At 37.1% G+C, this 14929-nt stretch overlaps 1 protein-coding gene across 6 annotated transcripts in view; it reads left to right on the top strand.

Annotated features, from left to right (window-relative positions):
• ASPM (assembly factor for spindle microtubules) overlaps nucleotides 1-14929 on the top strand; it is a 31381-nt gene that overhangs the window by 5360 nt on the left and 11092 nt on the right. For all 6 annotated transcript variants that reach the window (XM_037404857.1, XM_037404861.1, XM_037404860.1 and 3 more), the window contains exons 4-18: nucleotides 183-284; nucleotides 999-1145; nucleotides 2004-2249; nucleotides 2407-2474; nucleotides 3015-3156; nucleotides 3235-3365; nucleotides 4046-4221; nucleotides 4322-4467; nucleotides 4548-4633; nucleotides 5851-6066; nucleotides 6947-7163; nucleotides 7250-7395; nucleotides 7506-7634; nucleotides 9010-9204; nucleotides 9998-14623. In XM_037404857.1, coding sequence (XP_037260754.1) covers nucleotides 183-284; nucleotides 999-1145; nucleotides 2004-2249; nucleotides 2407-2474; nucleotides 3015-3156; nucleotides 3235-3365; nucleotides 4046-4221; nucleotides 4322-4467; nucleotides 4548-4633; nucleotides 5851-6066; nucleotides 6947-7163; nucleotides 7250-7395; nucleotides 7506-7634; nucleotides 9010-9204; nucleotides 9998-14623 — 6773 coding nt within the window. The remainder of the gene's footprint in view (nucleotides 1-182; nucleotides 285-998; nucleotides 1146-2003; nucleotides 2250-2406; nucleotides 2475-3014; nucleotides 3157-3234; nucleotides 3366-4045; nucleotides 4222-4321; nucleotides 4468-4547; nucleotides 4634-5850; nucleotides 6067-6946; nucleotides 7164-7249; nucleotides 7396-7505; nucleotides 7635-9009; nucleotides 9205-9997; nucleotides 14624-14929) is intronic.

The following is a 14929-nucleotide window of genomic DNA, read 5'->3' as shown; positions in this document are numbered from 1 at the left end:
ACTGTTTTTCACTTTTAATTGTAGTTAGACTGGTTTGCTTAACTTCTTCCATCAAGAGGAGATTGTTGGTATTTTGTGTGGGTTCATGGGGAATTGCTCTAGTTCCATGCTTTGTAGGCGAGAGAACCTGAATACACTTACTTTCACTGACACCGTTGATATGTGTGTGTTAATGCTTGTAGGTTCTTCACTTCAGAAAGCATCTAAAACTACCAAAAGAATTAGTAAACCCATCCCTGGATTGGCCCAATCTCACCTGACATTTGTGAAACCACTGAAAACAGGTAGGCAGGCTTCTGGGGGTCAGTAAAACAGCATACACTGAGCTGAAGGTTGCAGTTGTACTACTGGTAGCTGGTAAGACCCAACTGGTTAGAGTTGAGATTTGTACCTACAATGAATCAGTATCTAGTAGAAGAACATATGTAACCTTTTGTGTTCCGTTTTGACTGCTCGTAATAAAATTGGTTGCTACGCGTGACCAGCTGAAGGTAAATACCACTTTCCTCCATTTTTACCTGTTAAGCGTAAAAGCTACAGTACAGATGTGTTCCCAGCTGACTGATGGTTATCAGTGAAATGCCTCTTCCATATCTGATACACAGAATATCTAAGAAGAGAAAACTTCTTACCAAAAAGATACTAGTTTTGCAGAGCTAATAATACTAAGTTGATCTGATCAGAAAAATGCATCTATAAAAAGGTTTTTCCTGGATATAATCCAGCTCAACTTGGTTTTACCCTGAGATGTGCAATGCAAATGGCCTGGGTTCTAGAAATCTTGTCTTTGTTCTAGTGCTTTAAAAACTCAATCTGTGTTTTGTTGCTGAAATTTATTTAATGGTGGCTGATCTGCAAATCACTGAAGATGCTAATAATCTGCTTTTTTTCTGCTGTAGTGCTATATGGAGTGCCAAATGTTAATCCTTTCCACAATGAAATGTATATTGGTTATCAAACATTTCAAGAACTACAGAGACTTTTTTTTTTTTTTTCAGCTATTCCTAGGCACCCAATGCCTTTTGCTGCTAAAAACATGTTTTATGATGAACGTTGGAAGGAGAAGCAGCAACGAGGTTTCACCTGGTGGTTAAATTTTGTACTCACTCCTGATGACTTCAGTGTAAAAACAAACACCTCACAAGGTAAGAGTACAAGAATTTTCACTTTGTCTCTTAATGTTCTTAAACATTATATAATGTACTTTATAATATTAGTGAATAGTAGTACTAGCTTAAGACTAGTCCCAGCTTGTTACTTTAGTTTGTGTAACATCAAGCTCTTAGGGAAGACTAGATTTTTAGTGTTTAATTCTTACGTATCACCTGTGTTTCCCTTTTTAGTATTTGACTTAATACTATGGTAATCACAAAACAAATGTTTGGTAATGCTTCAGTAGCAGTTATGCTAGAAAATATGGAATATGGTAAACCAAAAGCTGTTCTTCCATTGGAGAAGGGCAGTCCATCCCAGTAGAGTTTTATAACCCTTTTCAGAGCCCTATATTCCCCTTGTGATAAGTGTGGATGGTGCACTGTTCACGCCAAGCACAGCATCCCACACACCTGAATGGGGAGTGTGCTCTGCAGCAAGAAAATACGCATTGGAGCATGTGGCTGTGGCAATTCTCAGTGGGTGTTGAGTGGGGAATCCCTACTTACTGAGAAACCCTATAGCTGTCACTTTACTAAAATAATGGTAATGTACTTTTTCCTCTGTCTTTTAGTTTCAGTCTAAAAATCTGAAGATGGTACAACTGATCTTAAAACCGAATTCCTTGCACTGCTCACTTATGAAATAAGCATTGTTATATTAAATATTTGACTAATATGTATGTACTTGACAATACATGTTTAGTGCAACAGGTGATAAGCTTCCTGAGGGATAAAATCATTAGTCAGAAGAAAAGAACAAAATGTGAACTTAGAGAGGAAAAAAAATGAGTTGGACAAAGTGACCTTTATTTGGGATGTAAATGTATACTTTTGTGTGTGTTTAAACAGTAAACGCAGCTTCTCTTGTCTTGGGACAAGAGAAACTCCATAAAACCAGTATTCCTAAAGCACCGACAAAGGATGAAGCATCTCTAAGAGCTTATACGGCTCAGCGTAAGCTGAATCAATTGCGACGTGCTGCTTGCCGTTTGTTTACATCTGAAACAATGGCTAAAGCAATCAAGAAACTGGAAATTGAGATTGAAAGTAGACGTTTGCTAGTTCGTAGAGACAGACACCTCTGGAAAGATGTAGGTAAGAATACTAGAACTTTGCATCCTCTCTTTTCTTGTAAGTAGAAAAAGGATTATTCACATGCTAAGTTGATATAATCTAAAGTTGGTTGATAGAAATCTTTGCTATAAATACAAAGTGTTTGCTGAATATAATATTATAAGCTGCTCTCTTGCAGGAGAGAGACAGAAAATCCTTAACTGGCTTTTATCTTACAACCCTTTGTGGCTGCGCATAGGTCTGGAGGTAAGTGCAGAATTTATGGTCTATAATCAAAGTTTAAAGGACATTAGCATATTTTTTTAGTAGGGGATGTTTTATATTTTCTGTGTTACTAATTCAGGTAGGTTCAATTTAGTTGTAGCATGTTTACGTCACTTTTAAATTATTACAAAAGACTTGCTTTACCTTATTAAATAGGAAAATACTTACTAAAGGAAAATGGAAGTTAACTCCCTGAGCAAAAACACAACAGCAGTTTCCTAGTAGTTTCACTTTTCTTTACTAAGCTGGAGAAAAATGCAATTGTTTGAAAGTTCTGCATCTGAAGATGCCATCAATCAGGATGATCATACAGGTTTTGAAATGAGACTTCAGAAATTTGCTTTGGTTTTATCCTTCAATGACTGGTTTGAAAAATGGATGGGTTCTTAGTGATCAGTTACCATTTACTACTTCAGAATTTCAGTAATGTATGGTATTCAAAAAAAACCTCTTAGTATTTAAGGTAATTTTTTAACTGTTCTGCTTTTTTTTTTTTTTTTTTTTTCCCTCCTTTCACATCAGACTGTTTATGGAGAACTGATAGCTTTGGAGAGTAATAGTGATGTTAGGGGTTTAGCAATTTTTATCCTTAATCGCTTGCTTTGGAATCCTGACATTGCAGCTGAATACAGACACCCCACTGTGCCTCACCTTTACCGAGAAGGTAACTACTACTTCCAAAAATAGGTTATTTTTGGCACTTTATTTTTGAACACACTCTTAATGGGTTCTGTTGTTTTAGGTCATGAAGAAGCTCTGTCAGAGTTCACACTGAAAAAATTACTGCTGTTAGTTTGCTTTCTGGATTATGCCAAACGGTCCAGAGTGATTGATCATGACCCTTGCCTGTTCTGTAAGGATGCAGAGTTCAAGGTAAGAGAGCTGTGATTTGATGTCTCCCTCCAATATTGTCCTAAGACTCAAAGTAGAATTTTTATTGTATTTTTTTTATCTGACCATGTACTTTTCTTAAACAAATCTTGGCTGTTCAGCCTTTTACATGAACATTCTCAACACATCTCGCAGTCATGCAAAGGAATTCCCAAGGAAATGCTGAGGTGTTGATCCTGTAGGAAGGACTCCGTTATCTTGTGTTATCTGGGTTCCTTCTCTAAAGCTAAGCTTCTGCGTTATTTTTAAATATTGCTCTAGCGTACTGCAGCTGATCTTAACTGTAAGTTTGGTGTTTTCTGTTATTTTGCTGTGATAAGAAAGATTATGGAATGTTCGTCATACAAAGGCTTTTACGGAGAAATATGCTATGTTCAAATAAAATCATTTTTCTTTGGTTTGTAGTGTGTAGACAGACTGAGAAAAAAGCATTCCTGAATTTGACGGTGATTTCAGTGACACGGTAGTCGGGTATGATGAAAATTAAAGCTGTGTGAACTGGCTAAAAATAAATAAAATTTATCATTTTAAATATTAGGCAAGGAAATGTGGAACGTAGTTTGGAGGACAAGATGAGAATTATATTCTGCTTGACAAATATTGTTAAGATTTATCTCTTTTTTTTTTTTTCTTTTTCTTTTTTTTTTTTTTCCCCCCTTTAGGCTAGCAAAGACCTTCTGCTTGCATTTTCTCGGGACTTCCTGAGTGGCGAAGGTGACCTTTCCCGCCATCTTGGTTTCTTAGGACTACCTGTCAGTCATGTTCAAACTCCACTGGATGAATTTGATTTTGCTGTAACAAATCTGGCTGTGGACTTACAGTGTGGCATTCGTCTTGTGTGCGTTGATACAGAATTACTTTGAACTATTTATTCTCTTTTATATAATACTTCATATGGGCTCAGCCAAGGCATTAACCTGTGAAATTCCCTTTGATAGGAGAACAATGGAACTTCTCACCAAAAACTGGAATCTTTCAAAACAACTGAGAGTTCCTGCAATAAGTCGTCTACAGAAGATGCATAATGTTGACATTGTTCTTAATGTCCTTAAAGAGCGAGGAATTCACTTGAAAGATGAAAGTGGTAAGGCCTAGAAGTCCAGGGTTATTCTAAGTGTGTTGGAGGTCTAGTGCACACTTTAAATTCCTTGTTTTATTTGATAGGTGCTTCAATTGACTCCAGGGATATTGTAGATAGACATAGAGAACGAACATTAGCACTCCTGTGGAAAATTGCCTTTGCCTTCCAGGTACTATTCAATTACTTTGTTTGTTACTAGTTACAAATGAGCGATAATGAAGACACCAGTCTTTCAGGAATGTTTGTTGTCTGTGAAAGCCTCTACTAATCAAATTTTAGACTGAGAGGTGCTCAGCTTTATATGTTCAAAGTGCCATGCAAACTTCACCTGTATGTGCTAACTGTTCTCTAACGATACTGTTTAGATAACGTGCTTTTTCTTATGTAATTTCATAGAAGATTCTGGAAAAAACGTAACTTCTGAGTTTATGCTGTATGCCAACAGAACTGATAATTCAAAGTGAAATAATGTTGGTCTCAGACTGCTGGTGTAAGCCCTTACTAACTGAAAAGACGTTTTGAGGTTGCGCTGACAGACAGTTACAGAGTAAGCTCTGAAGCTATAGCTCTTCTACTTTTTTCCATCTGTCTGAAACAGTCAGTTTGAAGAAACATTCTTGAAATAAGAATGAAGACTTCTTAAGCATTTATGCAATGGCATTTCAAAGCTACTGGAAAAAATTAGTAGAGGAGGCAAAAACAGTTTTCTTAAGACTGTTTTAAGAGTTAACTGAGTCAGGTAGTCTTTTGAAAATAAGTATCCACAGAACTATCAGAGAGCCATAAGAACATAGTAAAAATCAAATGAATTGTTTTCTTTCTTAACTACTGTCACAGTATTGAGTAGTTGCCTTCCTCTGGTTAGTTCTCCTGATGCATGTGTGGGTCACAGTTGCATTATTTTGATTAAAGAAATAATTTCAGTGAGCTTTATCCAAGCCCTGTGGATATGCTAATTGTTCTCCAGATCTTCTTAGACCATCACAGCTCGAGTCCCCTTGAGTCCCTTAAATGAGGAGTGGTGCATGGACTCAGTCAAAATGCAGGCGAGACTCTGAAATTGTTTCTTCTGAAAGTATGGTGAACTTACACAGGCTGTTACAGAGATTTTCTCTGTTTTCCCCAACTATTAACTAATGAACTGTTCTACACAGAACAGCAGGAGTGTTCTTTTATCTGAAGCAGTTGGTAGCAGACACTGCTATCTATGCTGGAAGATCCAGATTATCCACTACTGATTCAATGTGGCCGGTCCTGCTGAGTATTGATAGTAGTTTCTCTTTAAAATGCCATATCTAAAGCCTCAGTGTCCAGCTGCTGTAATGCATGACATGTCAGACTGTTGGTGACATAAATAAAATCTTTTTTTTTCTTTCTTCCTAATAGGTGGACGTTTTTCTTAATGTGGAACAGTTAAAAGAAGAAATTGAGTTTTTAAAGAATGTACACAAGAAGAAAACAAAACTGGGTGCTCTCAAGACTTTTCCAAATTGCTGTAGAGTACCAGATAATAGTAGTAACTTCTCACCTCAAAGATATAGTGAAAATGTGAAGCTGCTGATGGCATGGGTTAATGCTGTTTGTGGATTTTACAATATCAAGGTAACTAGTTTTGTGTACACTTCAGTAAATGCATCCTTTACTGTCTAAAGAATACTTACTCGTTATAGAGCAGAATTCTTCAAGCTATCAAATATCTAGTAGCAGCCAACGGTAATTTGTTTTAAATATCCTTCTGGACTTTGTTTAATCTGATTTGAAATAACCGTCTTTTTGTGGGTTTAGCTGCAGCTCTCTTTTTAAACAAATTTTAGCGAAAGGATCTCCCCTTGCAGTTAGTCTTACACATAAAAATGCCTTTTTAAAGTGGAACATTTTTTGTGGAATATGAGGTTGTTTGAGTGTTGGGGTTTTTTTAACAAACATTTCTCCTAAAAGTATTTGTACATAAAATTTTCACCATTTATATGATCTGTGAGAGTTAAACTACTATTTCGGATAAGGGGAATTCTTGTCCTCAAGAGAGGTGTTTGGGACATGTTTGTTCCTTCCAAAAAGAGAAGCCCTGTTCAGAGACTTGTCTCTGGTCAGAATACAGTCACACCTGCTAGTTTTTCTGAAGGGTAAAATAAAGCACTTAATTTCTGAACTTGCATCAGTCTTATTATGCACTATCTTCCTACTGTAAAGGTATCTAAAGAAGTTTCTTCTGTAGAAAGATTGCTTTCTTTTTGGTTTCTTAAATGTTTCCCTTGGAGATTCAGTCTTAGTGATTCACACTAATTTCTGGTGATTTCTGGTTTCTCACAGCTATATGTCACTATATAGTGAATGTTCACTAGCTGCATAAATTTTTAATTAAAAAATTTTGCACTTGGTCACTTTCAAAGGTACAAGATAACAAATTCTGTATCCGCTTTCTAGCAATTGACTGGTAACAAAAATTCAAGGAACTTGTATCTTACTGTATTTTATTGAACAGGTGGAAAATTTCACAGTGTCTTTCTCGGATGGTAGAGTATTATGTCATTTGATTCATCATTATCATCCATGTTACGTGCCTTTGGAAGCTGTGTGCCAACGTACAACTCAAACAGTAGAATGCTCCAGAACTGTTACGGTGGGATTAAACTCTTCCTCCTCATCCTCTTCAGAGTCAGATACTTCTGTAAATGTTATGGAAGAAATGTTTGACCAAGGTGAGTTATTTGATGCACAGAAGTTCATGATAAATCTATTTATTTTGGGCACAATCTGATTTGACAAACACTTTCTCTGTACAAAGCTACAACTGCTGCAGTCCTATACAAGGAACTCTTGGACAATGAAAGGAAAAACTTCCAGCTGATCAATGCTGCAGTTTCTGACCTAGGTGGAATACCAGCAATGATTCATCACTCAGACATGTCAAATACAATTCCTGATGAGAAGGTAAGATTTTTTTTCAAGTTGGATGTAAACATCCAACTGTTCTGCTCGCTTGTCAGTGTGGGCTGCTCTTCTGTATAGCCCTTAACTTGTTGTGTTCTGTGTTTATATAGGTTGTTATTACCTACCTATCATTTCTGTGTTCGCGGCTTCTAGATCTTCAGCAAGAAGCTAGAGCTGCACAATTAATTCAGTCTGCTTGGAGGAATTACAGGCTGAAAAGGGAACTGAGACTTTCTCAGGTACTCTTTGTCTGCGCAATGTTTATAGATTCTGGTTTGAGAAATACTAAATAAAGAATATAAATGTATTGTTTGGAGTATACAGGTTTATTAGAATAATATTGGCATTTAAATTAGTAAGTTCCATTTTTAGTACCAAGGACGTATATTTTGATAGTGTAATCTACTAAAACCCACTTTCATTTAAGACTTTTCTGAAGTAACTACATTTGTTTAAAGGCTGCTATTCTTTCTTCTGTGTTCTTAAGGCCTTTTACTAGTATATCAAACATAAAATAGTTGCACTGCTTCCTTAAAAAGGGAGCAGTTAATTTTTAATTCCTATTAATGTCTACAAGATGAAGAGTAATTAAGCTTCTGCATGAATTTACTCTTTTTGTTCAGGAACTAAACTGCACCAGTGTTTTGAGTTGAATCTCTTGAGTTCTGGTGTTTTGTTTCTTGCTTTTCTAGTTACACCAGATCTTGTGATGATTTTAAAACTATGGCACCATTAAGGTTTATAAATGCTACCACTGTGTCTGAGACACATATTATTCTATGTTGGAGCAGTGTTCAAGTGAAATATCTAAGAATCTGTGGTGTAGAAGGGGGCAGAGGTTATATTTATGTAGTTTTTTTCATCTCCAGTTTCTTTACCGTATAAAAACTATACAGCTGTCATAATGATGACAAAACATTCCCTTCATAAATGTTTTTAAATATTTGTAAAGATGCTGGTAGGTGGAGGGGGAATCAAAGCCTAAGCATTGCACCATTGTTTTTTATTTAATCTTTCAATGTGCGTATGTGTACTTTGCCCTATGGTAGGATAGACAGTAGGGTTCTGATAAGATGATCTAAATATTGACTGTTTACATTTGTTTGCTGCTCTTTCTTTTTACTTTGATGTACATAATTTTGTTATTATACTCTCTGGGTTACTACAAAAACGCTGGATGGTATGTGCGAACAAAACTCTAGGCTAGATGGACATGAGCTTGTATGGCTCTCTTTATACTCTTGTATTATTTAAATATAGCTGGAAAGCATTCTAGAATGCTCTATTAGTAAGGGTATTTAAAAATCTTATGAGAATTCTTAAAATTGAGGCTTAATAATGGGTTTCTTAGGAGTGCGGAAGAATCGAGTATCAAAGAGAAAGAACTGTGAAGGTGGGAGGATGCAGATTTAAGTGATACAACCCTTTTACAAAGAACTCGGTGCTGAAATAAGTGTTCTGTCTCTGAAAAGTTATTTTACTAGAATAAAGAAAAGCTGTGTTATCAACAAGCCTAATTTTTATGAGATTGTTTTAGGTTTTTATTTTAGTACAGCAAAAAACTTGAGTGACGATTCTAATCCTGATAGTTCAGTGGAAATTCACTCTTTGTAGGAAAGAGACAGAGCTGCTCAGATAATTCAAAAATCTGCATTAAATTTCCTGTCTCGTCAACGCACACTGAGGAAAGTGAATGCAGCAGTTTCCATTCAGAAGCACTGGAGAAGATACTTAGCCAGGATGATTTTTTTAAATCTGAAAAAGAAAAAACTGGAGGAAGCCAGAAATAAATCTGCCACAGTCATTCAGGTAACATGATCTAAATTGAGATTACACTGTAAGGAAACTCTGAAACCTACAAGAAAAAGGCTTATGTGGGGTCATGTGTTCTGCTTACAGCAATTGGTGTCTTCATGAAAATGTAATACAATTCCTCCCGTCTGCCCCCACCCCTACCCCCACCCCCCAGCCCGTTGAGATATTTTGGTAACTTTCTCTCTTCAGAGAGAATTGGTAATGCACTACTAAATTACCAGTTGTTCCTTCTTAGTGAATATTTTGGTATACCATAAACATTAAAACATTGGACCTTAAACCAGTCAATGTAAGGACTGATCAGATTGTGTTGGCTTGTCTTTTTGCAGCTACTGAACACTACTTAAGCTTTAAAAAAACCCATAAATTACCCTCCTAGTGTTAATGACACGTGCAGTAGCCATGTTCAGAATGGCAGACATTAGTTACTGGTTGGTAGTTGGGCATTTAATTGTTTCTCAAGATACTTTTCCCCCTATTAACCAAAGCTAAATGTTATATTCTTAAGAGTTTTTGGAATGGAGAGTAAAGAATCATTGGATTATCAAACAGGTTAAAAGGGAATCTTTTGTTGCCAGGGCAAATTTAACTTTGTCCCAGAATTTAAAAAAGCAATGATTCAAGCATTTGGCTTCTGGGTTTTTTTTAACATAGATACTGGGCTCTTCTTCCTGGGGATTAAGTAGGAATAAAGAAATCTTAAAAAGTCTGAAGCTGGTAGTCCTAAATTTAGGCTTAACTTGAGATACCATGAAGGAAATAGTAAATTTTCTGTTTTTTCCTGAAGGCTTACTGGAGGAGATACTCTGCTAGGAGAAGATACTTACAGCTAAGATACTACGTTATTTTTGTACAAGCAAGGATAAGGATGGTGAAGTCTGTTGCTGCATACAAACAAATTGTTTGGGCTACTGTAACAATTCAGTCTCGTCTCCGTGCATCCAAGTTGGCAAAAAAGGATCAGCAAAGATATGAAATCTTAAAGTCTTCAGCACTTACTATTCAGTATGCATTCAGAAGATGGAGAAAATACAAAATGCAACAGAAAATTAAAGCAGCTTTAGTCCTTCAGACTTGTTTCCGAAAATGGCAATCTACAAAACTGGCTAAAAGAAAGAGGGCTGCCCTTGTCATACAGTCTTGGTATAGGATGCACAGAGATCGGAAGCAGTATCTATGTATTAAGCAAAGTGTTATCAAGATTCAGGCTTGGTACAGATGTCATCTGGCTAGATGTATTTACCAGGAACACAGGGCAAAAATAATGACAATTCAGCGGTATTACAGAGCTTATAAACTAGGAAAAATTGAAAGAGAGTGCTATTTGCAAAAGCGCGCAGCAGTGATAGTTCTCCAAGCTGCCTTTAGAAGCATGAAGGCACATAAACTATACAGACAAACAAAAGCAGTTTGTGTTGTTCAATCACTGTGGAGAATGAAAAAAGAGAGACTAAGATTTCTACAACTTAAAAAATCTGTTATTACATTGCAGTCACATGTGAGAAAATGCCAACAAGTAAGAAGATACAAGGAGGTTAAAAAGGCTGCTTCTGTAATTCAAACTTGGTATAGGGCATGTGTCGCTTCTAAAACAGCAGCTGCTGCTTTGCAGAGGATGCATCTGGCTGCTGTTGTCCTACAGTCTGCCTACAGAGGAATGGAAGCTAGGAAAAAGGCTCGCATATTGAGATCCGTGATAAAAATTCAGTCAAGTTATCGTGCTTATATTATCCGGAAGATATTTAAAAACTTGAAAGAAGCAACAGTGAAGATTCAAGCTTTTGTAAAGATGAGGCAGGCACGTAAGCATTATTGTGCGTTAAGGGAGGCAACGCTTTATGTCCAGCGAAGGTATCGGTCTCACAGATACACTCTTCAACTTAAAGAAGATTATAGGAAATTGAAGGGAGCTTGCATAAGAATTCAAGCTGTAGTTCGAGGCCACCTTGTCAGGAAACAAGTGCAAAGATGGAAAGAGGCTGCAGTATTTCTCCAGGCATGCTACAGAATGAGAAGGGACAGGCAACGTTATTTAAGCATCTGTAGTGCTGCTGTTGTCATTCAAAAATATTATTGTGCATATGAAAAGCAACTGCGTCAGAGGCAGGAGTTCTTGCAAGTTAAAAAAGCAGCTGTGTGCTTGCAGGCAGCCTACAGGGGCTATAAAGCACGTAAAAAACTTAAACTTGAATATAGAGCTGCTATTAAAATTCAGACTACTTTTAGAGCTCATGCTGCCAGAGTGAAATACAAGGCAATGGTTCAGGCCTCCATTGTGATTCAGAGGTGGTACAGAACTTGTAAGATTGGTAACAGGCAAAGACTGAACTTCTTAATGACAAGAGTGGCAGTGCTTTCTTTGCAAGCAGCTTTTCGTGGCTGGAAGGCACGAAAGCATATTCGAAGACAATGTGTTGCTGCTACTAAGATACAGTCTGTCTTCAGAAGATTCATGGCTCTGCAAAAATTCAGACTTATGAACCGTGCTGCACTAACTCTCCAAAAGCATTACAGAGCCAGTGTTATAGGCCAGAAGCAACGGCAAGAATATGTTCAGCTGCGTAACTCTGTAGTGCGTCTTCAGGCAATATGGAGGGGGAAAACTGCGAGAAAAACAATTCAGAAGAAACATCATTTTGCAACAATTATTCAGTCCTATTACAGAATGCATGTAAATCAACAAAAATATAAGAAACTAAAACAAGCCACTCTAGTGATTCAGAAATACTTCAGAGCTTACTGTATGAAAAAAACCCAGCGTGCAGTTTATCTAAGAACAAAGGCAGCTGTGTTAGTCTTGCAGTCTGCTTACCGTGGGATGATTGTGAGGAAACAGTTGAATGAACTAAACAAAGCTGCTACAACTGTACAAGCTGCCTTCAAATCTTACCTGGTCAAAAAGGACTATGAAAGGCTTAGATCTGCAGCTATAGTAGTTCAAAGGCATTATCGTGCAATTATTCATGGTAAATATCAAAAGCAGAAATACTTGTTTTTAAAAAAAGCCACAGTCCAAATGCAGGCGATTTATAGAGGTGTAAGAGTTAGACGACGAGTTCACTGTATGCATCAAGCAGCTATTTGTATCCAAGCCACATTTAAGATGCATCGTATGAACATAAAATATCAGGCAATGAGAATGGCAGCAATTATAATTCAAAGACAATACAGAGCATTTTTTTTAGGCAGAATACAACGTAAAAAGTACTTGGAACTAAAGAAGTCTGTCATCATCCTTCAGGCTGCCTGTAGAGGCATGAAGGTCCGACAAGATTTAAAAACTATGGATCAGTCAGCAGCAATAATACAGTCTTATTATCGAATGTACAAACAACAGAGGGATTTCAGAAAATTGTTGCTGGCCACTAGGCGAATTCAGCAGTGGCTCCGTGCTTGTAAGGAGCGAAATACTCAATTTCACAACTATATGATTATGAAGAGAGCTGCACTTTGTATTCAGGCTGCGTTCCGTGGTATGAAAACAAGAAGACTTATAAGAACTATGAGCGAATCAGCTGAGCTTATTCAAAGAAGATTTAGAACTTTTCTCAAAAGAAAACATTTTCTTTCCATTAAGACAGCTGCTATTGTAATTCAGAGAAAATACAGAGCAACAAAATTAGCAATAATTCAACGTCAAAAATACCTCTCTTTCCTTAATGCTGCTGTTATCATACAATCTGCTTATAGAGGCTTCATAGTAAGAAAGAAAATAAAACAGATGCATCAAGCTGCTACAGTTATTCAAGCAATGTTAAGAATGCGTAAAATTTACATTTCTTATCAAGCTGTCAGGCTTGCTTCAGTAATCATACAGCGACATTATCGTGCTTACAGGGAAGCGAGGCATGTGAGGGAAATGTACTTAAAACTGTACAAGTCTGTGCTAGTTCTTCAGGCTGCCTATAGAGGAATGAAAACAAGATGCTTCTTGAGGAAAAGAAATGAGGCAGCACTTACAATACAGAAAAACTACCGAATGTATAGGCAGTACCACCATTACAAAAAAGTTCAGTGGGCAGCTCAGCTAATACAGACGAGATACAGAGCCAATAACCTAATGGAAATTGCAGTACAGCATTACTCTTCATTAAAGAAAGCAACAACTTGTGTTCAGAAGGCTTTTCGACATCTGAGAGCAAAAAAACAGCAGCAAGAAATGCACTGTGCTGCTATTGTTGTTCAGAAAAATTTTAAAGCTTTTAGAGAACGTCAAAGGTATCTCTCTCTCAAAGCAGCTACTCTTGTCTTTCAGAGAAGATACAGAGCCTTGATTCTGTCAAGACAGCAAACTTGGGAGTATCTTTCTCTTCGCCGAGCAACTATTCATATGCAGGCTGTGTACAGAGGTACCAGGGTGCGGAAGAGTATTGAGCATATGCACTTAGCTGCTAGTACAATACAATCAGCCTACAAAATGCACAGAAATAGAAGGTCCTATCAAAATTTGAGAATTGCAGCTATTGTTATACAGAGCTACTATCGATCCTATATTAAAGGCAAGAATCAACGAAAGAAATATCTGACAATGAAGAATTCTGCTATTGTTATTCAAGCATCATACAGAGGCATGAAGGAACGACAGAAACTGAAAGCCATGCATGCCGCAACAATTGTAATACAGTCCACTTATCGCATGCATATACAACATAGATACTACAAACAGTTGTGCTGGGCTGTCAGAGTTACACAGCACAGGTTCAGAGCCAAAAGGGCAAAAGACGCTGACATGGAAAACTATGCAAAAATAAAAAAGGCTGTCATTTGCCTTCAGTCCTCTTTTCATGCTAAAAAAGCTAGGCAGTTGTATAAAACCAATGTTGCTGCATGTTACATACAATCTTTCTTCAAAATGCACGTAGAGAGGAGGCGTTTTCTTGAAAAGAAAGCAGCAGCAATAATGATCCAGTCTGTGTTCCGATGCCAAAGAACAAGGAGTCGCTATAAATTGATTCAGAGTTCAGCAGTTGCTATTCAGAGATGGTACAGAGCATGTTGCAAGGCTCGTTTACAGAAAGCAGAGTATTGTGCTCAAAGACAAGCAATAGTAATTATTCAGTCTGCCTTCCGTGGTATGAAAGCAAGAAAAAAAGCAAGACAGATAAGAGCTGCAAGAAAGATTCAGTCTTTTCTTCAGATGGCTGTGCAGCGTAAAAGATTTATTCAACTTAAAACAGCAGCTATTACATTACAAGCCTATTACTTAATGCATAAAGCTAAATCACAGTATACAAGCTATAAAAAAGCAGCAGTTGTTTTACAACGATGCTACCGGTCCCACTTGACTGTGAAATACCGAAGAACAACTTACTTGCAAACCCAGAGGAACATTATCATTGTGCAGGCTAGAGTCAGAGGATTCATTGAAAAGAAGAGGTTTTGCAAGATTAAAGAAAGCACAATAAAAATTCAGGTACTTTTGATTGTATAGTCGTGCGTTTTGGGTGTTGGGTTTTTGTGCTTAAGATTACTGCCTTTGCAAGGAACAGTTTAAAGGTATATGTTAAAGCAGAATCAATTTCTGAAGTATCCTGTATGGGAGATGTGTAACACTACCACAGTGTACTGAAGTGAGTCTCAGTTCAGCTCTGTTTTGTGTGACTGTTGAGGTACTCATCTTAAAAATTAACATTCCCTTTTCCTTGTTTTTCCCCTAGAATTTTACTACTACAAATGAGTTCTGATACTTGTGTGTGTGTTTCTGTGGTTCTCTTAGGAC

The sequence above is a fragment of the Falco rusticolus genome, chromosome 11 (genome assembly GCF_015220075.1).
Source record: "Falco rusticolus isolate bFalRus1 chromosome 11, bFalRus1.pri, whole genome shotgun sequence".
NCBI classification, from domain to species: Eukaryota; Metazoa; Chordata; class Aves; order Falconiformes; family Falconidae; genus Falco; species Falco rusticolus.
The sequence above is the reverse complement of the archived record's forward strand: the minus strand, read 5'-3'. Positions and strand labels throughout refer to the sequence as shown.